Consider the following 24,648-nt stretch of genomic DNA (forward strand, 5'->3'; position numbering starts at 1 on the left):
GTTGGGCGGCCGACTTCAGCTCAGGTCATGATCTCACAGTCCGTGGGTTCGAGCCCCGCGTCGGGCTCTGTGCTGACAGCTCAGAGCCTGGAGCCTGTTTCAGATTCTGTGTCTCCCTCTCTCTGACCCTCCCCCATTCATGCTCTGTCTCTCTCTGTCTCAAAAATAAATAAACGTTAAAAAAAAAAATTAAAAAAAATACTCAAATATATGTAGTAGGAGCTCATTAAAAGTGAGTACATTATACATTCATATATATGGAAAACTTGATTTCAAAATTACCTGAGGAGGTACACTTATGAATCTTCAAAGTTACTAGTTTACTAAATTTTAGTGGAATTACATGCCCTATCAAACGCTCTCTGTTGGAAATGCTGTGCACAGCTAGTTTTTATGCCTTTACTCATTCCTCTTATTTACTACTTGACCTTCTTAATTTACTCCTCCCTGTTCTCAGGCATGCTAGCCTGGCTGGCTCAATCCTACTGGACTGTAGCCATCATGAATTGCTTCAGTTCCCCTACACTCCCATAATAAAGTTGTGTTACAAAGAAAAAAGAGATAAGCTAATATTTGAGGCTATTTGAGGAGGGATTTTTTTTTTTTAATTTTTTAACCTTTATTTACTTTTGAGAGACAGAGTGTGAATGGGAGAGGAGCAGAGAGAGAGGGAGACACAGAATCCGAAGCAGTGTCCAGGCTCTGAGCTGTCAGCACAGAGCCCAATGCGGGGCTCGAACCTACGAACCATGAGATCATGACCTGAGCTAAAGTTGAACACTTAACCAACTGAGCCACCCAGGGGCCCCTAGGAGGATTTTTTTTTTCTAAAATAGTTCTTTTATTCTCACATACCTTACAAACTAAAAAAAATCTGATGCTAAATGATGACAATCATATATACAATGCTAAAAGAAGAGCACAGTACAACTAGGTCCTGTTTCAACATACTCCTTAAACTGAACTAAAGGATTTAGCCACTAGTTTCTATTGTATTCCCTTGAGATTAGTACTTAGAATTTTTGTTGGGTTTAAATACAAAATGGCACATAAATAATTGTAAACATGCAAAAGCAGGTCTATACGTAACCTGGAAGGCAATAAACAAAAATAAAAATAGTTGGATTAATTTTCTAAGATATTCAATAAAAATATTTTCAATAGATTTTTTGAGCACTTCCTGAAAGTTTGAGTGACCACTTAAATGACATTATTGACATTCCTCATCGGGACCTTGAAAGCTTTCCAATTACTGAAAAGTATGGTGATGGTTGCTTCTTCTCTCCCATTAGAGGAAACATAAGAAATAAGATATTTTGCTACTCTGGGCAAGCTAGGTAAAATCCTGAATCTTTTCAAAATGTTTACCAGACTCAAGGTGAGTCCTGAGGTTTTGACTCCTAAAACACTGCTTGAAAACTTAGGAGGTATGGATCCTCCCTGGAAGTTATTCTGGGCACTGAGGACTTCCTGGCAAGAAAAGACAACAAAGATCTGTTTTGCATAAAGTCACTACTCAGGTTTAACTTAGTAGATGTGAAAAATTTTAAAACACAAAGCTTATATTTAGGAGATATATGTAAACTGAATCTAAGAAAGACCCTAAAGAAGAGCAAAATATTACTTTGCCTCCAAATGATGAATAACAGCAAAAACAATCAAAGGAAGTGGGAAAAAAAGAAAAATTTGGCACTGATATATGGTTTTTGTGGATAGGAAATAATAGGACCAGGTTAGAACTATAGTGGATTTTTAGATCTTGAAAAGGAATTTACAGGTTTAATCCAAATCCTTCAATTTACAGATGAGGAAACTTAAGGCCCATTATTTTATTCATTCAAAAAACATTTATTGTGTGCTTATATATACGCTCAATGCTGGAAATACAACAATGAACAAGATAAAATATGGTTCAAAGAGGGAAGTGACTTGCCCAAAGTCACAAAATGCAAGTTAGCAGCTAAACAGTCTCTTTGCACTGAACCCAATATTGTCCAATAAAATACAATAATTTCTTCACCTGTAAGCACAATAAGCATTTGACGAAGGTTCCATGCAAAGATAAGATGTTCATATACAACTGATATAATAATATTCCATAATATAAGGGATGTATATATATTATATTCAGATGGTTTTAGAATCTATGTAAAATAACCACAAACTTTCTTAATTAAGATATGAAATCATTTCCTTGAAAGTCTTTTTAATTTTTTGGTCATTAGGTATTCTATGTGCAAATTTTGACACCCCAAATTTTCAAATTTTTCAAGATGATTTCCAGTCATATAACTATGACTCTCACTATATCCTGTCTCCTTTAAATTGCAACTTTCATTCAACTAGCATTCTAATATTTAAGTTATTTTCAATAAATGACTCCATTTCCAAAGACCTACCTAGTTCTACCATTGCCCAGTTTCCCCCCTTAATCATTCATAGCTTAACCAGTTTGGTAACTTTAGCATATAATAATACAAACACTATATGAGTTAATAAAATGTCCTGTATCAAAGCTTATGTCTTTAAAAGAAAACCTATGAACCTCATTTCAAAATGAACAATTGTACCTACTACAAAAGGGTAAATACGAGTTTGGAATATTTTTTTGTCATTCTGGCAGACTTAATAACCTTAAGAAAGCAATAGGGGAGTTCTTTATCATAGAAGAGAATAGGAGACCTTTACTACAGTAATACTATAAATAGTCTGAGTTCCTTTTTAATTAAAAACAAAAGGTATGAAATTTTTATAACTTATTGACATAAAGTTTTTGAGATAATCCTGATTGGAAAGTAATATTTACATTCCAACAACTCTGAAAATCAATGATGAGAGAGACAAGAGGATTTAAAAGGTACCTGTGCTACACTACCAACGTTACAACATGGAGCTCTAAGGTTGATTTTCCATCCTCAGTCTCCAGAAGGCTCTCCTACTGCTGCACTTCCTTCCCCTGGCTACGCATTCCCTGTTATTATTTGGGCTTCCTCTTTCCATAATAAGCTCTGTTGAGGACAGCCACTGACATTCTCCATCTCTGAATCCCTCCTTGAAGTACAGCACATAGCTGATACTCAATGAATCCCAATGATGGTAACAAAAACTTAAAAACGGGTAACATCTACTCTAATTCATATATCCATACTCTGAAACTAACTGTAATAACACAAATTAAGACATCAGAATTTGGTTCTACCTCAAACATCAGGAAATGTTAAATGCAGGGCAGGGCTGATAATTTTCAAGGTCTGGCCATTAAAAAACCCAATGGTTCATGCTGCTCTAAAAATAGCAACCACTTCTTTTTAGATAGGAAAGATCAATTTCAAGCTTCATATAATGAAAGAACAAAGCTGTCTGGAATAAAAGAAATATCAAGTAAAGAAGAAATGACAAGATAATTCTATCTCTGGATTAAGACATTTTAATATACATAATGTATAGAACTTCATATAATTTATTAATGTCATTTTCTATAGGACACTGTAATTAATTCAGTGACATCAATATTGACCTTATACAGACAAAAGATGAAAGCTGGGTTTTCTTGTGTACCAAGTACAAAACACGTGCTAAAGAATTACCACACACAACAGTTATAAGAGATCAACTTTAAGGATGACTCAAGTTTACAGTAGTTGCTTCACGGTTTTCCCTCAAGGCTTGGATGTCACCCAGTGTTGCCATGTCTGTGCAAATGCTATCTCTGGACTGTCCAACTACCTCCTTTTGCCAGCCCCACTTTTGCCTGTTTTACTGCTGCCACTGCTCGACTTGCCAGATGATTTTGAAGAGAAGAGTCTTGTCATGAACTCAGAAACATCAGGCAATTCATGGTTGGAATTCAGCATATTCATTGACTGTTCCATCTCCTGCAAGAAGACGAAGTACAATAATACAAAAGGCACTGGGATCCTTCAAGTCATTTAACAACTAACATTTCCATCAAGGAAGAAGAGGAATACAACAAGTAGAAGCTACTGGTTCTCAGCAATGTTATACCCAATAGGACTTCAGAAACCACGTTTCTTTCTTTTCTTCTTTCTTTTTCTTTCTTCCTTTTCTCTTTCTTTCTTTCATTCACCTAATTTATTGTCAAGTTAATTAACATACAGTGTACATAGTGTGCTCTTGGCTTTGGGAGTAGATTCCCATGATTCTTCATGTACATACAACACCCAGTGCTCATCCCAACAAATGCCTTCCTCAATGCCCATCACTCATTTTCCCCACCTCCCCAAGCCCTGCCCGCCCCCACTCCCCCCATCAACCCTCGGTTTGTTCTCTGTATTTAAGAGTCTCTTATGGTTGGCCACCCTCTCTGTTTGAAACTATTTTTCCCCTTTCCCTTCCCCCATGGTCTTCTGTTAAGTTTCTCAGGATCCACATATGAGTGAAAACATACATCTGTCTTTCTCTGACTGACTTATTTTACTTAGCATAATACCCTCTAGTTCAATCCACGTTGTTGCAAATGGCATGATTTCATTCTTTCTCATTGCTGAGTGGCATTCCATTGTGTATATAAATCACATCTTTTTGATTCATTCATTCACCAGTTGATGGACATTTGGGCTCTTTCGGTAATTTGGCTATTGTTGATAGCACTGCTATAAATATAAGCATTGGGGTACATGTGCCCCTGTGAATCAGCACTCCTGTATCCTTTTGGAAACCATGTTTCATACCTCCTTTATACTACTAAGCACTGTGATCCTTTAATAAATGTCCAATAAATCTTGCCTAGGGTTTGATTTGGCTTATGTTTTCATAAACAGTACTTTCTATTATTATATGTGACCATATTCCTGTCATCTCATTTTATGCTTTTCTTTTTTTAATTTTAGAAAGAGAAAGAGAGAGAGAGAGAGACCGACCATGAAGTGGGGAGAGGGGCAAAGGAAGAGAGAATCCTAAGCAGGTCCCATAAGTTCCATGCTCAGTGCTGAGCCTGAAATGGGGCTCAATCACATGACCCTAGGATTACGACCTGAACCAAAACTGAGAGGTGGACACTCAACCGAGCCACCCAGGTGCCCGTTATTTTATGTTTTCTGATTAAAATGCTTTCTGGGGCGCCTGGGTGGCTCAGTTGGTTAAGCAGCCGACTTTGGCTCAGGTCATGATTTCGCAGTCCATGAGTTCAAGCTCCATGTTGGGCTCTGTGCTGACAGCTCAGAGCCTGGACCCTGCTTTGGATTCTGTGTCTCCCTCTCTCTCTGCCCCTCCTCTGCTCACTCGCTCTCTCTCTTTCAAAAATAAACATTAAATAATAATAATAATGATACTAAATAAATAAATAAATAAATAAATAAAATGCTTTCTTACTGTTTTAACGGGTGTTTTCTTTACTTTTTAAATTTTTTTTTTTACCTTTTGAGAGAGAGAGAGAGAGAGTGTGAGCACAACCAGGGGAGAGGCAAAGGGAGAGACTCTTAAGGGGGCTCGATCTCATGACCGTGAAATCATGACCTGAGCCGAAATCACGACCTGAGCCGAAATCAAGAGTTGGACGCTTAACCTACTGGGCCACCCAGGCGCCCCTAAATGAGTGTTTTCTTAAACTCATGCTTTCTTTAAATGCATATAAATAAGAATATCAGAGGTGCCTGGGTGGTTCGGTCAATTAAGTGATCAACTGTTGATTTTAGCTCAGATCATGATCTCATGGTTTGTGAGTTTGAGCCCTGTGTGGGGCTCTGTGCTAATATCATGAAAGCCTGCTTGGGATTTTCTCTCTGTCCCTCCCCTGCTCACACTCTCTCTCTCTCTCTCTCAAATAAATAAAAAATCATTTAAAAAAAGAATATCAATCTTTAATTATATATCAAGGCTATTAGAAAAGTTTGGAAAATAACTACAGTATTTCCAACACTTAATTCCTAAGGGCCTTAGTAGTAAATCTATGAATACTACTATGGACCTTAACAGCATCTAAAGCCAGCAATAAAAATGTTACAAACAAGTCACTGGCAGGACCTCATAAGGATCTGGCACTTTTATTTTGAGGTTTTGTCCTCTCTCTATTTAGCCAACAATCAATAAAGTATTGTTCTACCTTCAACAATATTGATGTAATATATGCTACATATGAATTTTATGTAACATTCCAAAAATGAACTTAAAATAGTATTAGTTCACACATGGAAAAAATAGCAAATATTATATTATCTCTCATGTAAAGTTGAACACCACTAGGATATTAGCTTAGGCTTTCTCTCCAAAGGTAGAATTTATACATGGGTTCTCAAGGAGAATGTGCTTTTACAGATATGGACAGGAAAAGAAACATTATAAGCATAAATCAAAAATGCTAACATGCTCCCCCCGAAAAAAAAGTTAACATGCCCTCATAATCAAATATATATCGTAACAAGTCTTGAGACCCTGCAAAAATATATCATCAAATCTATGTTTTAATCTGTTCAATTCTGAAGCTCTTGAATAAAGAACTTTTTATACTGCTTACTATGTGCAAAGCACTTTGCAAGGAATGAACTTTTAATCCAATGTGACCTCTAATGTTTCCTTCTATTGATGCCACAGAGAGTTACCTGGCTTAACAGATACCAGGATTACATAGGATGTATACTTTCTGACCAACACTGAAGCAAAGATGTCAAATTTGGCAATGAGACATCATGAAATATCTTAAAACTTTCTTTAATCATGAAGCTTTTTCTGCTGTTCCAGCTTGGAATAAAATGCCTTGCCTTCTACAGAACTTAATCACCTACTACCTCAGCAAGTATTTTTATTTATTTTATGCATATCTTATTTTCCCATTTAAAACACAAATACACTCCCTCACCCATACACCCACAATCCTCTGACAGCAAGAGAAAGTATTTTATAAAGCCATGCTATTTCCTACTCTTGACTCTGAACTCATTGGCAACAGGGATGATATACAATTCATTTTTGTATCCCCAGTATCCAAAACCTAAACACTGATTAATAAATGTTCATTCAGCAAAAATAAGGTGTCAACACATCAATATATTACATACAGTGGAAAAACTCAGAACTCAGGAGGTATTTGTTAATCATTTCCAGGTGGAAGAAAAACAATGGTTTAAAAAAAATTCTGAAGATTTTATGGAAGCCAATATTTCAGAGAGACAAAGTAGTGGCACTAAATTTGAAGCATCTTATTTGGCAATCCTCTGCCCATTGCCAAACCAGTATAATTTGGGGGTAAAGAGTCTGGAAGTCGCTATTCTTTTTTCTTCCCTTGGTTATCCAAATTTGTGTGCGTGTGTGTCTGAACACATAAACTAAATGTGTACTCTGAAGAGTTTTGTAAAGTAAAGGTAAATTGTAAGAAGCTATCATTTTGCAAACTATTTGGATTGGACTACCAGGATTATTATGCATTTCAACTATTTAACAAGTGAGGCACAAAGAGAGCAGTCCTAAGCAGTGTTTTAGCTGTACGAAGAGACCCAGGCTTTTATCAGGCAGAACCAACTGAATTTATCTGGTCCAATGGAAACAACTAACTAATACCAGGAACATAATATTGTATTAATACAACCTCTGATTGAATTTGGCTTGGGAATTAGGATAAAGCTAAAAAACCCAAGCCATTCAGCCACAATGAATGATTCAGGCATTGGAATATGGTTCAAAAATTCACAGTGGGGGCAATCACCTTACCCGTCTCATGTCAGGATCACTTGTGTTGACCACTTTGGGCAGAAGCACAAATATCAATAATGGAAGAACCATCATCATAACCTATGGAAGAAAAAAAGAAATCCAGAAAATGTTTTTCCCCTTTAACGGCAGAATAAAATCTGCATTTCACAACCCATGATGAAATTAAAGATTCATATGTTATAGACAGAATAAACCTAGCAGCACCACCTCAAATCTACTCACTCAGCCTGTGTGATACAGGCGCTAATCAATGTCTGACTACTGTAGAGAAGAGCCTTATCTATGTGGATTTGGAATTTATTGACAACTCGCTTTATATTTGTGCTTACAGTTTTAACACAAACCGTTTGCAAACGTAACTATCTATTCACTTTCTTCAATCTGCAGTCTGGCATTGGGACTAGCGACCCTGATGGCCAGCTGGTCTCTTTCTGGATGACTTTATGGTTCTTGAAGAAAATATTATATTGCCCCTTTAATGTACATTCTCTCGAGACTGCAATATAGTACTAGGTGACTAGTTTTGAAAAATGACCTAGAAGCTTTAGCACTGTATATGTTTCCATGAATTTCAGAAATGAGAACATGGAATCTATTTCTCAATAAACTTTGGAATCTCATTGCTGGTTTCCCCTACCCACTCTACCTTCCGGCTTCTTTACTCCTGATAGCAGATTCTAGGTACTATTTATTCCTCTCAAAAAATGTACAGTCCCCAAATATTCCTGTTTGTGATCTAAATAGCCATCAGCAAGGACTATGATCACCACTTAGACAATTACAAGATAATAATTCAACTTCCAGAAGCAGGAAAAAAAGGTCAATTTGTTTCTAAAGAATGTATTCTATTAGTGATTTATTATTAATGGATACCATAACATCATTTTTATACCAGGGATTTAAATTACCACAGAAAAAATTCTCTGTTTACCACACATGTGAAAGAAGGAGAAAGACCCTTACTCAAGCCATCAATAGTAGCTGATTAATAAATGATGGCACATTCATCAGTGGACTTATATGCAGGTAGTATGAAGGATGAGACTGCCAACTCCATGGGACTTACCACATACTCTTATTCCATTTAAATTTTAAAGCATTTCATCATAAATAAGTATTTATCCCATTTCTGTTGCACATTTCAATATCAAATCTACTGTGCAATTCTCACCATATTCTTTTCATTAGTATTCCTAAAGCTACTATTTTTATGAAATCAATAAACTTCACAATTATCCTTTCATCTAACAATCTGACCTCAGCTTTCTTTCTCAGAAGGGCTAGAAATTTTCAAATTCCTAGATTCAAATTAGAGATTTGTAAAGATGTTTCACTGTAGCCTGATACATACCATTGGGTTCATTAGAAAGTCTGTCCAGCCCCATGATTCCCTCTTAATAAAGTAAGAAGGTGGGCCTGAAGATTTCATTTGGAGAGGATAGGGAAGTCTGACCACTTCTGATGTTTTGATGTAATTCACATATCTTGCTCTGATGAAGCAACATGAAAAAAGCATCAGTAATTTTATCAAAAACATTACTAGTTAAAAGAACTGCTTATATTAACAATGCCTTATAATTACCTTTAAAATTACCATTTTTCTAAAATGCTTTGGCATCTAAACTTTTGATCTTAAAAATTGGATTAAAGTAGCTTTATCTGTATTTCTAAAATATTTAGCAAAATGTAGAGAGAGAGACTTAGTTTCTAGCTGTAACTCTTGTTATTACCTAGTCCTGTGGGGCTAGACAAGTTCTTCTCTGGATATATCAAAAGCTCTTTTAGAATTCTTCTAACTCTAAAGCTCTTTGATTATATTTAATAATAAATTAATTTTGTTATAAATATACAAAAATGTTGTATTTTATTTCTTTGGCTGTCTGAGATAGGCATTAATGAGCACACCCAATTTTTAAGTCTAAAATTTTGCAGAAAAAAATTCTGATTTAAGAAAGTCCTGCAACAGTACCATAGGTAACACTACATTTTCACCAGAGATGTCACTAATTTTAATCAAAACTCTCAACATGTTCATACATGTTCCAGGCTACTTTTTGAAAACTGCCTCCTCTTTTCTCTCTCATTTCCTCCCAGAACTTCTATTTGACACCAGTTAGAACTTTTTCTTTCTTTCTTTTATTAAATTTTTGGCAGAGCACAAGCAGGGGAGGGGAGGGGGGAGACCAGATCCAAAGCCAGCTCTGAGCTGACAGGCTGACAGCAGCAAGCCCGATGTGGAGCTCAAACTCACGAACCGCGAGTTCATAACCTGAGCCAAAGTCGGACACTCAACGGAGCCACCTAGGTGCCTCTAGACCTTTTCATTTTTTACTCTGCATCTTGTTAAATTCTTTCACAGTGCCCATTCCTTTATGTGTACTGTATTCTGGGTAAGTTTTTTCCTATCTGTCTTCCAGTTCACCAAACCTCTGTTCAGTTGTTTAACATATGCATTGAATTTTGTATTCCAAAGCCTGTATTTATTGTAGAAGTTCTATTTTATTCTTTTTCAAATATCAATGGTCTGTTTTTGTAGTATCTTACTCTTACAACAATAGATCTTTTATTTGTTTAGGCATTTTAAATATACTTTAAACTATTTCATAGTCCATATCCAATAATCCTATTATATAAGGTTCTTATATATCTAATTCATCTGCTGACTCAATGTACATTGTTTTCTTGGGTATTTGATAACTTTATTTATGTGTGGGCCTGAATAGAGAATATCTCCCTGCAGAGAGTTTATGCATTTGTCTTCACCAGGAGTTCAGGATTATGACCAGGGATGATCTTGTTAATTGCACAGCTTGAAAGTTTCTGGATCATGCAGGAAGTAATAAGTTCACACCCCAAATTTCAGTGAGGGAGGACTGTGACTATCAAATTTCAGGAGAGATTTTCCCCTTCAAAAGGCCAGGGCTAGATTGGGAGACTAGTGGATTTTAATGCCAAGAGTCAAAGGGGGAATCGAGTCTTAGATCTAATTCTTGCCCAAAGCAAGCCTAAGGCTTACCTCTTACCTACATACTGCTAATAAAATCTAAGCATTTTGGTTAGAATATCAAAACCCCCAGGTAGGAAAGTGGTTTATGGTTTGTCCCCCAGGGATTTCCCTTGCTCTTCTGGGAGCTATATATTTAAAAGGAAATGTCTGTCATGTTACCATGCATGCTTACAAAATATTGGTCAAGAATATGAGGATTTTATATGAATCCCATCTGCTATTTTGTTCCACCCCCAATTATTAAAATGGTAAGAGCCTCATTTTTTTACCTATGCTTCAGGCATCCAATCATCAGGAATGGAACTGAGAATATGAATCCCACTGCTGCAACCAGTCCTTAAATGCTAAAGCAGGAAGTACTCTTTACCCAAAGCAAAAAGCAAAAAACTTTATATACATAAAAATATTTCTATTTGCTTAAACTACTTAATGCAAAATTCAGAGCAAAAGTAAATAAAAATTATAGGTGTTAACAGACAAATACCCCCTTTTAACAACCCTCATTTCCTCCAGTACTGTTTTCAATATTAAAAAAAAAAAAACTTAAATATGTATATAAGTATAGTGCAATCAACACACCCACCCATCTCCAAGCTTCCAATTCTAAAATATATAAAAAGTCCTAAGTCCTTTAAAGTTTAAATTTAACATTAGAATTTTACCTATATATTTCCTTAAAAATCGTTATGCCTTTAAGACATGAGAAATTTGATACCTAATAAGGTTCATCTACTCTGAAACAATTCATTTATTCTATCAAAAAATATTTATAAACATATTTACAAGACATTACCTTCAATTCAAGCTTCACCCTTGCCCTAAATAGCCAAGAGCAAGAAATACGATTAGAATTTGGACAAACTAGACTATTCTAAGACAACAATTTAACTTCAAATAGGGGGGAAAGTAATTTGTTTTTAAAGAATGTATTCTTGGGGCGCCTAGGTGGCGCAGTCAGTTAAGCGTCCGACTTCAGCCAGGTCACGATCTCGCGGTCCGTGAGTTCGAGCCCCGCGTCGGGCTCTGGGCTGATGGCTCAGAGCCTGGAGCCTGTTTCCGATTCTGTGTCTCCCTCTCTCTCTGCCCCTCCCCCGTTCATGCTCTGTCTCTCTCTGTCCCAAAAATAAATAAACGTTGAAAAAAAAAAAATTTTAAAAAAGAATGTATTCTTAGTGGCATCATAATATTAGTTTCATGATAATGTCAAGAATTTAAATTACTACCAAATAATCATCTCTGTTCACCACACATGTTAAAAGAGGAGAAAGAAAACCCTACCTGTCCATTTACGGGCATCAGCATCAATGGACTAATATTCAGCTGATATAAAGGATGAGACAGTTCTACGTGTGGCTCACTCTATGTGAACTATACCATATTTACATATACTTTTCAAACTTTCAATGTCCAAAAAAAACCAAAGAAGGCAAAGAAAGAAGAAAACATTTTAGGCATAAACATTAATGCCAATGTAAATATTATGGTACTAACTGAACATTATCTCTATTAGATCAGCTCAACTTGGGAGTCTCTACAAATCAACCTAAATATTTTTGGAACATATACCAAAAAGGTCAGTCATAAAACAGAGTTCCTTGAACCCCAAAATTATTTTTGCCTTTGCGAGACCTGTGCTTTATTACTGCAACATAGAGTTATTTTGTGATAATTCAAAGAGGCATAACCACTCAAAATTCTTTCATATTTGCCATCATACCTCAATAAAGCTAGAAAAAAAAAAGCAAATAAATAAAATTGTTTCATATATTTCCTGGTCATTAGGCCAAAGAGACAACTACTGGCATGGGACAATAAAAAAAAATAAACCAATAAACTGGGGTTATAACAGAAAGAATCTGAACACTGTGGACATCTATACAACGGATTCCAACTGCAAATGGATTTGTGGTATTCCACACACAGCCTGAATTTGTCCAGCATTCTTTTCTCCTCAACTTCAAAGCATGTGTTCATCTACTTAGAAATTCTGAAATTTTTTCCTAGTCTGCCAGCCTCTGATACTGCCCTTTCTTCTCTTCTTATCATGATCCTCACGTAGATATAAACTTACAATACAATCAATTTTCTCAAATAAAACCAAATTTCCACTGCACACTAAATATTTCAGAAAGAAAGAACTGTAGAAATTTCTAGATTAATACAACTATTACATAGGTATTAAGGGTATTATGAAAATATCCCAATGAGAAACAGGGGACGATTAATATTTCTAATTTAGAAAAGTTAAATTATTTCCCACTTTAGGAATCCCATTTCAATTACAACTTCTATAGGGCTTTTGCTCTCATAGTAGGTAATCTTGCCTCTTCTCTATATACTCATATAAAGGACTTTAAAATAAATTTTAAAGCAGAGAAGGAGGAAGTTCAACTTTATAATATTATCAATACACAGATTAAAACAATATAAGGAGGGCACCTGGGTGGCTCAGTCGTTAAGTATCTGACTTCATTCAGCTCAGGTCACGATCTCATAGTTCGTGAGTTTGAGTCCCAAACAGGTGAGCCTGCTTCAGGTGAACACCAGCCCCGCTTTGGGTAAAAGCCGCTTTTCTCTCTCTCTCTCCCCCACCCCTCTCTCTGCCCCTCATGGGATTCTCTCTCTCTCTCTCTCTACCTCTTGCTCACTTGCATCCTCTCTCTCAAAACACACACACACACACACACACACACACACCAATATAAGGATATTTTAGGGGGAACAGAGTGAGAAAAAATTTTAAATTAAAAACAATATAAGGATATTTTAATTGTTTTAAGGAATACCTGTAGTTTAAATGAGAAAACTTTTCAATCCTAACTATAAAATCCAAAAGGAATATAGGAGGTATTCAGTAGTCTATCCTTTAGTAAAAACTACATCAGGTACCCTTACCTCATTTTTCCTTTTGAAGTGATATCCACTCGGACAGGATCAAACCTGTAAGCTGGAGATATAACTTCTACTACATAAGATCCAGAAGGTATATCATGAACCACAAAACTCCCATCTGTCCTAGAAAAATGAAAATCGTATTTAGACACTTTGGATCAATAGCTTGTATTCTTCTTTTAAATCATGTTAACTCCTAAATCAACTCCCCCCAAAATGACGTTCAGAGCAATTAGCAAAAGAAAAAACAAACAAAACCCCACAAAAAACTGGCAAGAATTGTCCCTACACTTCAGCTTCCATAATCACACTGCCAGGCTTCTGAAAATAGCCCAGAGCACTCCACAGGAGCAGAGAATCCTGACATAGAAAATACTTCTAATTCCTTCTATGAGACAGTGATATAACAGGAACACAGTTCCAATTCTGAAGCCATATCTTCATTCAAGGGAAATTACCACTTTACATTATTACTACAGTATTAGGGTTCCCATTTTGCAATACCCTGCAACAACTTCTTAATTAAAAAAAAAATGGCTGGCACAAAAACAGATACTCAGATCAAAGGAACAGAATAGAAAACCCAGAAATGGACCCACAAACTAATCTTTGACAAACCAGGAAACAATAGCCAATGGAATAAAGACAGTCTCTTCCAGCAACTGGTGTTGGGAAAACTGGACACAGACATGCAGAAAAATGAACGTGGACCACTTTCTTACAGCACACACAAAAATAAATTCAAAATGGATGAAAGACCTAAATGTAACACAGGAAGCCATCAAAATCCTCGAGGAGAAAGCAGGCAAAAATCTCTTTGACCTCAGCCGCAGCAACTTTACTCAACACGTCTCCAGAGGCAAGGGAAACAAAAGCAAAAATGAACTACTGGGACCTCATCAAAATAAAAAAGCTTCTGCACAACGAAGGAAACTATCTGCAAAACTAAAAGGCAACTGACGGAATAGGAGAAGATATTTTCAAATGACACATCAGATGAAGGGTTAGTATCCAAAATCTATAAAGAACTTATCAAACTCAACACCCAAAACCCAAATAATCCAGTGAAGAAATGGGCAAAAGACATGTATAGACACTTCTCCAAAGAAGACATCCAGATGGCCAACCGACACACAAAAAAATGTTCAACATCACTCATCATCAGGGAAATAGAAATCAAAACCACAAAGAGATACCACCTCACACCTGTCAGAATGGCAAACATTATCAACTCAGTCAACAACAGATGTTGGTGAGGATGCAGAGAAAGAGGATCTCTTTTGCATTCTGGTGGGAATGCAAGCTGGTGCAGCCACTCTGGAAAATGGTATGGAGGTTCCTCAAAAAATTAAAACAGAACTACCCTACGACCCAGCAATTGCACTACTAGGTATTTACCCAAGGGATACATGTGTGCTGTTTTGAAGGGGCACATGCACCCCAATGTTTACAGCAGCACTATCAACAATAGTCAAAGTATGGAAAGAGCCCAAATGTCCACTGATAGATGAATGGACAAAGAAGATGTGGTATATATATACATATACAATGGAGTATTACTCAACAATCAAAAAGAATGAAATCTTGCTATCTGCAACTACGTGGATGGAACTAGAGGGTATTATGCTAAGCAAAATTAGCCAGTCAGAGAAAGATAAATATCATAGGACTTCATTCCTATGAGAAATTTAAGATATAAAATAGATGAACATAAGGGAAAGAAGCAAAAACAATACGAAAACAGGGAGGGGGACAAAACATAAAAGACTCTTAAATATGGAGAACAGAGAGTTACTGGAGGGGTTGTGGGAGGCGGGGTGGGCTAAATGGGTAAGGGGCATTAAGGAATCTACTCCTGAAATCACTGTTGCACTATATGCTAACTTGGACGTATATTAAACAATAAATTAATTGACTTTTAAAAATAAATGGCTTTTTTTCTAGTTTTTGTTTGCATTTTGTTGTCTTTCTAAAAAATGGGGTATTAAGTACCATTTGTTCCACTTGTTACAAATAGCTCCCATCTACTTTGGTTACTTTAGTTTGGATATATAAAAGTCTAACGTGTTTATGTAGTTAAAATCACCTGCCTTTTCCTTAATGATTTCTTCTAAGTCTTCTAGACTTAGAAAACCATCCCATCAAGAGCTGATAATTTCAGGTTCATAGATCAAAATTAATTTGTTTTGATAATGAAAACTGACATTCTGAGGAAAAAGAAGTTTCTGTTTTAGGAAACAAATGATCCTAAAAGGATTGGCTTTATCAGATAATTCTCAGCATAATATATTAAATAATCCTTCTTAAATCATTAGACTCTCTCAAAGCTAAAGCAGTAATTGATTCTGCAACATGCACAATATTTACTAAAATGTAAGACAAAAACATATTCCTTGCTACTTCAAAATACAAACTAAACTAAAACAGAATCGAAATAAAGACACCAGCGTGCCTGGGTATCTCAATCAGTTAAGCGCCCAACTCTTGATTTCAGTTCATGCCATGATCTCACAGTTTGTGGGATCAAGCCCCTCGTCAGGCTCTGGGCTGATATTGTGGAGCCTGCTTGGGATTCTCTCTCTTTCTCTCTGCCCCTCCCCCACTCTCTCTCAAATAAATAAACATAAAAAAAAACGTAAAACATCAAGTTCACTTATTACTGGGCTGGATGTCTTTCATTTGCCCTTCGGACCCACTCTCCACCCTTCTCTTTGCAGACTGGACGAAGGAAAGAAAGAACATGAGCTTAGCGTATTTTTCCCCAGCTTTCTCCCTGAGAAGCCACCTGTGACTTGTTTTGTCAAGTGACACTGCTCCTCTCAAGGCAGTCCTTTCTTCTACGTCCCAGTAAACTTTACTTCCCCTACATCCTTCAAGCTCAGAGGTGATAATAATAATAGCCTTGAGGCTGTAAACTCTAGAGTACTGTACAATCTGGTTTCCCTACACCACGACTATACTATTTAATCCTTTCATTCGACTTTCCTGGAATTATTCTAATTTGAGTGTATCTTCTGCTTCTTCACAGGACCCTCAGTGAACAAAATTTCAAAGCCATTTTTCTAGGTCCAGAAAAAATTAATTAAAGCAATGACTGTGCAATGCAAATAACAGAACTAACTGCCCAAAGGAAAAAGCAAATCTATTTTTCAACCTACGGTAAATATTTTACTTTAGAAAGATAATATACAAATTTTATAAAGAAATTTTAAAACTTGGTTTTACAAATGGACTCTGCAATATGTAAGCCTTGTTGGATCCTGATTTAAAGAATACATAAAAGCATTTTTCAGATAAATGAACGAGGTATTAGATGAAGTTATAGCATTATTATTTACTTTATTAAATCAGTAATAGTATTGTGGGGTTTTTTTCAAGCCCTTATCTTTTAGAGACACATAATTATGTTTTTTCACGTGAAATTATATCATGTTTAGGGTCATATTTAAATATTCCAGGGAAAAAAAATTAAGTACAGAGGAGACACTAAAAAAAAATGGTAGACTGGGATGGGTACCTAAGTATTCACTAAACTACTGTTTATTTTAGCGTATGTCGGCAACTTTCCATAATAAAAAGTTCCAAAAAAGTATCGTGCAGAATTTTACTATGTCAAAAAACTGAAAACTACCTAAATGACCCCAAAAAGAAGATGTCTAAATAGATTATGATTTATGTACACAGTGATGAGAGCAAGAAGTGGCACGAAGCATCCTCAGTCAAAACTCGCCTCATCTCCATTAGCCAAGACCAATGCCACCTCCAACAAACATAAAACTGCATGCTAGTTATGCATAACATGTACAAGAAAAATTACCTATCCCTCTTTGGACAAGTTCCCACCATAAGCTCCTCACATTAATTTTAAGCTTTCTACATACAAATGGAAGAACATGAAATGGTATCAGAAGCTGCTCACAAAATATTAACTGAAAAAAAAAAAACAGGTTACAAAGTACTATATATTTTACTATTAAAAACAGGTCATATGATCACAAAATGACTGCAAAATATACAACAAAATGTTAAGGCTTGCTACCCCTAACTTGTTATGTTTTCTTCAATAAACAGAATATTTATACATATTTTAATTTTTTAAAGTAGGTTTCAAGCCCAGTGTGAAGCCCAATGCCAGGCTTGAACTAAGAAACATGAGATCAAGACCTGAGCTGAGATCAAGAGTCCAAGGCTTAACCAACTGAGCCACCCAGGTGCCACAGCATACACATTATTTTAAAATTAAAAAAAAAAAAAAATTATGGTTTTTAAAAGTAATTATATACTGCAGAAAAGAGAAGCCAAATGGTCAATTTAGGCTAGTTTTCCAAGGCTTAAGAGAGTTTTTTCATTAAAACATCATTACTTAGGGCAAACTCTAAAGAATACCAGATTCGCAAAGACAAATAGCATCAAAATACTGATTGTAACCTTGTTGTCATTATCTATTAATCTGGGATTCAAATTCTCATTCAACAGCACCTGGATGATCTGAATATCTGCAAATCAGATTTAGAAGTGTCAACATTTAAGTTGTCTGGGTTTCAAATATCATTTGCTGGTGGACAAACCTATCAAAGAAACATTTCCTTTCCTAAATATTTTCTTTCAGTTTGTAGTTTCACCTCCCAAGAAGCGATTGAAAGATACAAAACATCACATTTGTACCTAAACATCTGAAAAGCAGGCTGCTGCAAAACTGGAGTGCTAATAAATTCACCAGGTCCTTTAATATAGACTGAAATCCTATTCTGCTAATAGCTAGAAAAGACAGAAGCATATAAGCAAATGTAGAGAAACCCCAGTCTCACATAAATACCAGCAAGTGTAATGTTGCAAATCCCTCGATGAATTCAACTGTAAAAAAAAAAGAACAACAATCCCACCTCCAGGCAAAAAAACGGTGCTTTGATTAGGGACTTCAGGGCCCATTAATTTGAGAAGCGGCAACATTAGCCTCCCAGTCTATGCCATCATAGAAGTCCCTTTGGGCTTTGAGAATTCCCATTTGTTTTTAGCATCTTTCTACACAAATCAAGCTGCCAAAAGACTGAAACGAATGCAAAAAAAAAAAAAAAAAAAAAAAAAAGGCCAGATTCCATGGAAGCTAGATGAGACGCAAAGAATTCAGCATGAGACAAATAAGGGGCCCACCTGTCCCCAGTGCCCAAGAATGGTCGACCCCGTATGTGGCAAAAATGGAATTGAAGAAAACTGACCCCACTGCGCTGGCCCGGGGGCAAGCACCTGCCATCCTCATTTCCGAGGTCCAGGGAGTGGAGTGAGGGGGAAACGGGGGGAAAGCGTCGGGCTGCCCCCCCCCCAAGGTCTCCCGGCACACACCGCTAACGGCGCCCGCCCCTTCACCCTCCGACAGCGACGTCGTCAGCTCCTGACACCTGGCTCTCCTAGAGGGAATTCCCTTCCGGCTTCCACGCCAACCTCTTTCCCGCTGCCCACAGGATGCTCACTTAAGGAACCCGACGTGCTCTTCTCCGTCTACCAGCACTCGGGCTGCCGAGATCCAATCCTGGGGCTTCACCCCTGGAACAACCGCACGTCCCTCAATCTTGAAGCGATCTCCTATGCCGACCCCAATCCCTCCTGACCCATCGGCCGTAGCCCCAGGCAGCTCCGAGCTCTGGGCATCCCCTGATAGCAACAGCAGAAGGACGAAAAAGAAGCCCCACAGAATGGCCGCCATGACAGCGGCTCTCAGCGGCCAGGCCGGCCCCGGAAGCCTTCCCAGTCTCCCAGTCGTCGCCGCCGCGGCCCGATGTCGTCATCACTGCGCGCCGGGTCTTGGCGCGAGCTGTGGGCTCAAACCCGAGGGAAGGACTCTTGGGCCAATCGCTTTGCGAGGCGGAAATGAGGCAAGGTACTACCGCGAACTCCCCGCGCTCGAGATTGGAATGCGGTCTGAGGGAAGTGTCAAGTGCCTTGGAAAGGGGGCCCCCCACAAAGTGAAAGTGGTGAAGTGTGTTGCTGTGGCAGCCGGGGTCGCGCTGGAGTAAAAGACGATAAGACTGAAAGCGACGACGATCTGAAGTAGTGTCTGCAAATGAGGCCCTGGCTCTGGAGAAACAGGCCCAGAAGAGAGCGTTTAAAAAAGTTCTAAAAAGGGGCGCCTGGGTGGCTCAGTCAGTTAAGCATCCAACTTCGGCTCAGGTCTTGATCTCGCAGTTCCTGAGTTTGAGCCCTCCCTCCGACTCTATGTTGTCAGCTCAGAGGCTGAACATGATGGGACTTCTGTGTCTCCCTCTCTCTCTGCCCCTCCCCTGCTCGCGCTCTCTCTCCCTCAAAACTCAATAAACATTTAAAATATATACATATTTAAAAATATTTTTTAAAAAGTTCTAACAAAAAAAGAAGAAATTCTAGAGATTCCCTAAGACGTGTGAGATGAAGTCTCCCATTTGTATGTTTAAAGGAGATAATGTTTCGGCATAGAAAAGAGCTAGAAAAAGACGTGAACTATTTGCTAAGGGTTGCCTCTGCTGAAAAGGCAAGAGTTGAGGGACCTTTATCAGGTACTACACCCTTCGTTCTGATTTGAATGCTTTACCGTAAACATAACAGCGTTGGGGGTGAGGGACTGCCAGTGTTGATCATGGGGGCTAAGCCGAGATTTCAGAGATCGTCCGCTCCAATCTTTTCCATTTTCTTGATGGTACAAAGGGAAGGAACTTGCCCACGGTTTCTGTTGGCCATAAACGTTGCCTTCTCTTACAAATCTCTGTTGAAGATTATCGAAGGGAGTGCATGTTTTTGCCCTGTGAACTCTTTAGACTTAGCCTCCCAAAGAAAAATAACAAAAATTGGGGAAAGGGATACAAGAGATGAGTACTCTGAGCCCCTGGCAAGGGGTAGAGACGCAGCAGCTGGGGCCAACCATACTCTGCAGTGTCCTGAGCATCAGCAACCGCCAATTGGAGGTACTTTCCCTCTGAATGTAGCCATTTTTTCACATTTGACTGTTGGAAGAAGCAGGGCTACTCTAAAAAGGTTATCCTATGCTACAACGCTATCCACTACCACGACGCCTCAAAAATACACTAAACTATGAAATAAAATTTCACTTTTCTAAAATGACACAAAAATTACAAATATGCTGAAATAAAAATAGCTTCATCCCCAAATTTTCTGATAATTCACATATTTTTGGTGACCCTGCTTTGTTGGTGTCTTAGACACATGTTCAATTTGATTAATAGGTAATCCGTGTTGGTCTTCATAAATCAAGTAGGAACCGGGGAGTTTCCTTTTTACAGGGAGCAAAGAGTGGAAGAGGACCAGCCGCAAACAGCAACTAAGCTCTCTGCATCCCTTTTCTCTTTTCCCCTACCTTATTGTCACTCTAATATCAAACAATCAAGTGATTTGAACCCCTCAAATGCAAGGCTGATATTTTTACAGTATAGATGAAGTAGAGAAGCCTAAACAATGCTTTCTGGCAGTGTGAAATTCTATGACTTCTGGTGTTTTCCAGGTAGACCACAGGAACTACATAGGTATTCAACTGTATACAAGAGTTATTCCATAATGTATCTCTTGGACTGATGCCTAATAAAAGAAACTATACTTATAATGAAATATTTCAAAAAGATTTTGCACTGGACTTGCTCTGTTTGCCCAGCCAGATCCACTTTCTAGCCTCTACTCTGCTTTGTGCCTTGGAAGGCTGGATCTTGAAGGATTGCAAAAACTTGGTTCCTTTGACCTCTGGGAGCTTCCAGTTGGGTCCGGCCAATAGGAGGTATATGGAGGACACCTTATTATTCAGTTTCCCTTACTTCTGCCCATACTTGCAAGAAACTTTAATGAAGGGATCATTTACAATAACCCCTTCAAGCCTTGCATCTATTTCCTGCCAATATCTTGGCCAATATAGATTTCAGGCAGACCTACTTATCTCAATTATGGAAAATACTGTTAAAGTGAGGTCATCAGTTTATTATCCAGGCCCTTTGCTTTTCTCGCTTCCTTTTTTGTTGCCCGGCCCTTGGCTTCTTCATAGCGTGGCCACAAGGGGGTGAACAAGGATAAGGACAGAGACAAAACTCAAAAACTACACAAAGCGTTTTTATAAATAGGGGATTGTACCAGCAGAGGTTAAGTCTGGGTTTTACAGGTGGTATGTGTTTTCTTTTTTTAAAAACTGTTATGTTTCTGATTTTTGGCAATATTTTTGTAATATAAGTGTTTCATCAATATAAATATAAATTACAAAAATATAAACCTATTTTTAAAAATAAAGGGAGAAGCTAGCTAACAATAGTATAAGTATATAATAGAATTTGCTTTGAATTCTTAATGAATAAGCCAAAAAAAACCTGTTGCCATCCTTATCTAGAGTTTTCATAATCACTTAAAGTGGCGTCTTTGATGGTGGTTTTGATCTCTTCCTCCCTCTCAGTAATCCACTTGTCAGCATCTTTCAGTGTCAAGGTGCTTTTCAAACAATTCTTTATACATTGATTGTTATAGAAGAGGTAATAGGTTATAAGTTGTGGCTACAAAGTAATGAGGATCATACCCTTTGCTGCTTCTCTCATATTTAAGCCAATGGGTATTTATTTATTTATTTATTTTCAACAGGTTTATTTTATTTTATTTTTTTTTCCAACGTTTATTTATTTTTGGGACAGAGAGAGACAGAGCATGAACGGGGGAGGGGCAGAGAGAGAGGGAGACACAGAATCGGAAACAGGCTCCAGGCTCTGAGCCATCAGCCCAGAGCCTGACGCGGGGCTCGAACTCACGGACCGGGAGATCGTGACCTGGCTGAAGTCGGACGCTTAACCGACTGCGCCACCCAGGCGCCCCATCAACAGGTTTATTTTTAAAACATAGAGTAATAGTAGCCGAATGCTTGGAAAACATCAGCTGTGCTGATCCCCAAACACCCTGCTATTTTACTTTAAGTGATTTTTGTCCTTTGAGTTCTCAAACTTCATTTACCTCAAGTAGATCAGCTAATGTTTTTCACTCAAGTAAACTGGAGCCAATTTCCTTAATATTTAAAAATGCCTATCATCCGCTGGGACTCCAGGTTTGGCTTTCTGAAGTTGCCTGTAGAGTCGTCTGAAATGGGATGCGTCATCCACCATTCTCAGAGGGAGTCCCAGAAGCATCCAACTTGCCTTCATGTCCTGCAAAAATAAATCACAACAGAGAGATTTCACTTTCCATTTTACTCTAAACTCTCATCCCTTCCACCAAATTCTGTAAAAAACCATAAGTAAAATAAATTGGAGCAGTGTGAAGATAATGCTAAACAATTTACAAGCATGAGGAGGAAACAATTATCTTTAATATTAAGAAAAAAAGGCAAAATTCTCAACATCCCAAGAACTTCTAGGGAAACTACTTTGTTGTGTTTTTTTTTTAACTTTTTTTTTTAACATTTATTTATTATTGAGAATCAGAGAGAGACAGAGCATGAGCATGGGAGGGGCAGAGAGAAGGGGAGACACAGAATCTGAAGCAGGCTCCAGGCTCTGAGCTCTCAGCACAGAGCCTGATGCAGGGGTTCGAACTCACAAACCGTGAGATCATGACCTGAGCAGAAGTCAGACACTTAACCAACTGAGCCACCCAGGCGCCTCTAGAGAAACTGCTTTGTAAACACGAAAACATAAATATTGTTAGTTGTTGTGTTTGAACACCAGTGAATAAGAAGCTAAAGTGTTAGAATGAAGGAGTTATGTAACACTACCCTCTGTGCATTTGGGCTCTCTAGGCCTGAGGGACCCAGCTTCTCATTGGCCTGTGGCTGCAGGATAGCGATGTTCAATGCACCACAGGGACCTAGGCTAAAGGACTGGCTCCAAAACCAGTCACAGAACTTGAGAAGTACAGTAGTTGAACTCCAGTTTCACACAAGGTATCTCTAAGCCCTCTTTGCAACATCCCTGTTCTGTCTGACATACGCACCCGCGTTTATAAAAGCAATAGCCCTCTAAGTACATCTGTACATAATAATTGTAAAAACTGGATCTTCTTGATTTGAATCTTACCATCTTTTAAAAAAACTTGTGGTAGGGCCACTTGGGTGGCTCAGTCAGTTAAGCATCTGACTTCAGCGCAGGTCATAATCTCACCGTTGGTGAGTTCAAGCCCACGTTGGGCTCTGCGCTGACAGCTTGGAGCCTGGAGCCTGCTTTGGATTCTTTCTGTGTCTTTCTCTCTGCCACACCCTCCTCCCCCACTCATGCTCTGCCTGTCTCTCTCTCTCTCTCTCTCTCAAAAATAAATAAATAAACATTTTTAAAAATGTGGTAAAATACACAGAACACGAAATATACCATCTTAACCATTTTCAAGTGCACAGTTAAGTAATGTTAAGTAAGTTCACATTATTGTACAACCAATCTCCAGAACTTTCTCATCATGCAAAATTGAACTCTATACTCATTAAACAAATTCCCATTTCCCTCTGCCCCCAGCCCCTGGGAACCACCATTCTACCTTCAGTTTCTATTAATTTGACTACTCTAGCTAGCTCACAAAAGTGGAATCATACAGTATACATCTTGTTGTAGCTGGGTTATTTTACTTACTATACTGTCCTCAAGGTTCCCCCCAGTTGTAACATATGTCACAATGTCACAATCTTCTTTTTTAAGACTGAATAATACTCCATTGCATATTTATACTATTGTTTTTGTGCATTCGTCCACTGATGGACATTTGGGTTGCTTCCACCTTTTAGTTCTTGTGAATAGCACTGCTAATACTGCATGGGTGTATAAACCCATCTGTTCGAATCCCTGCTTTCCCTTCTTTTGAGAAGTATGTACCCAGAAGTGGGATTGTTGGATCATATGATATTTCTATGTTTAATTTTTTGAGCAATCTCCATACTGTTTTCCACAGCAGCTGCATTTTACTTACATTCCTACCAGCAATGGACGAGCGTTCTGATTTCTCTATATCCATGAAACGCTTGTTAATTTTTTTTAATAATAGCCTTCCTAATAGATGAGAAGCAGTATTTTATTGTGGTTTTGATTTGTATATCCCTAATAACCAGTGCTATGATCTGAATGCTTGTGTCCCCTCAAGATTCATAGATTGAAATCCTA

The 24,648-nt window shown here is 37.9% G+C and overlaps 1 protein-coding gene across 1 annotated transcript; it reads right to left on the reverse strand.

Annotated features, from left to right (window-relative positions):
- Positions 1-1,827: 1,827 nt before the first annotated feature.
- EMC7 (ER membrane protein complex subunit 7) lies at positions 1,828-19,317 on the reverse strand. Its single transcript, XM_030318575.1, has 5 exons — positions 19,033-19,317; positions 13,568-13,687; positions 9,017-9,155; positions 7,663-7,743; positions 1,828-3,875 (listed from the first exon to the last, which is right to left on the reverse strand). Exons 1-5 carry the CDS (start codon positions 19,263-19,265, stop codon positions 3,723-3,725), a joined length of 726 nt encoding a protein of 241 aa, XP_030174435.1. The 5' UTR covers positions 19,266-19,317; the 3' UTR covers positions 1,828-3,722.
- Positions 19,318-24,648: the final 5,331 nt, after the last annotated feature.

Source organism: Lynx canadensis, chromosome B3 (genome assembly GCF_007474595.2).
Source record: "Lynx canadensis isolate LIC74 chromosome B3, mLynCan4.pri.v2, whole genome shotgun sequence".
Lineage (NCBI taxonomy): Eukaryota > Metazoa > Chordata > Mammalia > Carnivora > Felidae > Lynx > Lynx canadensis.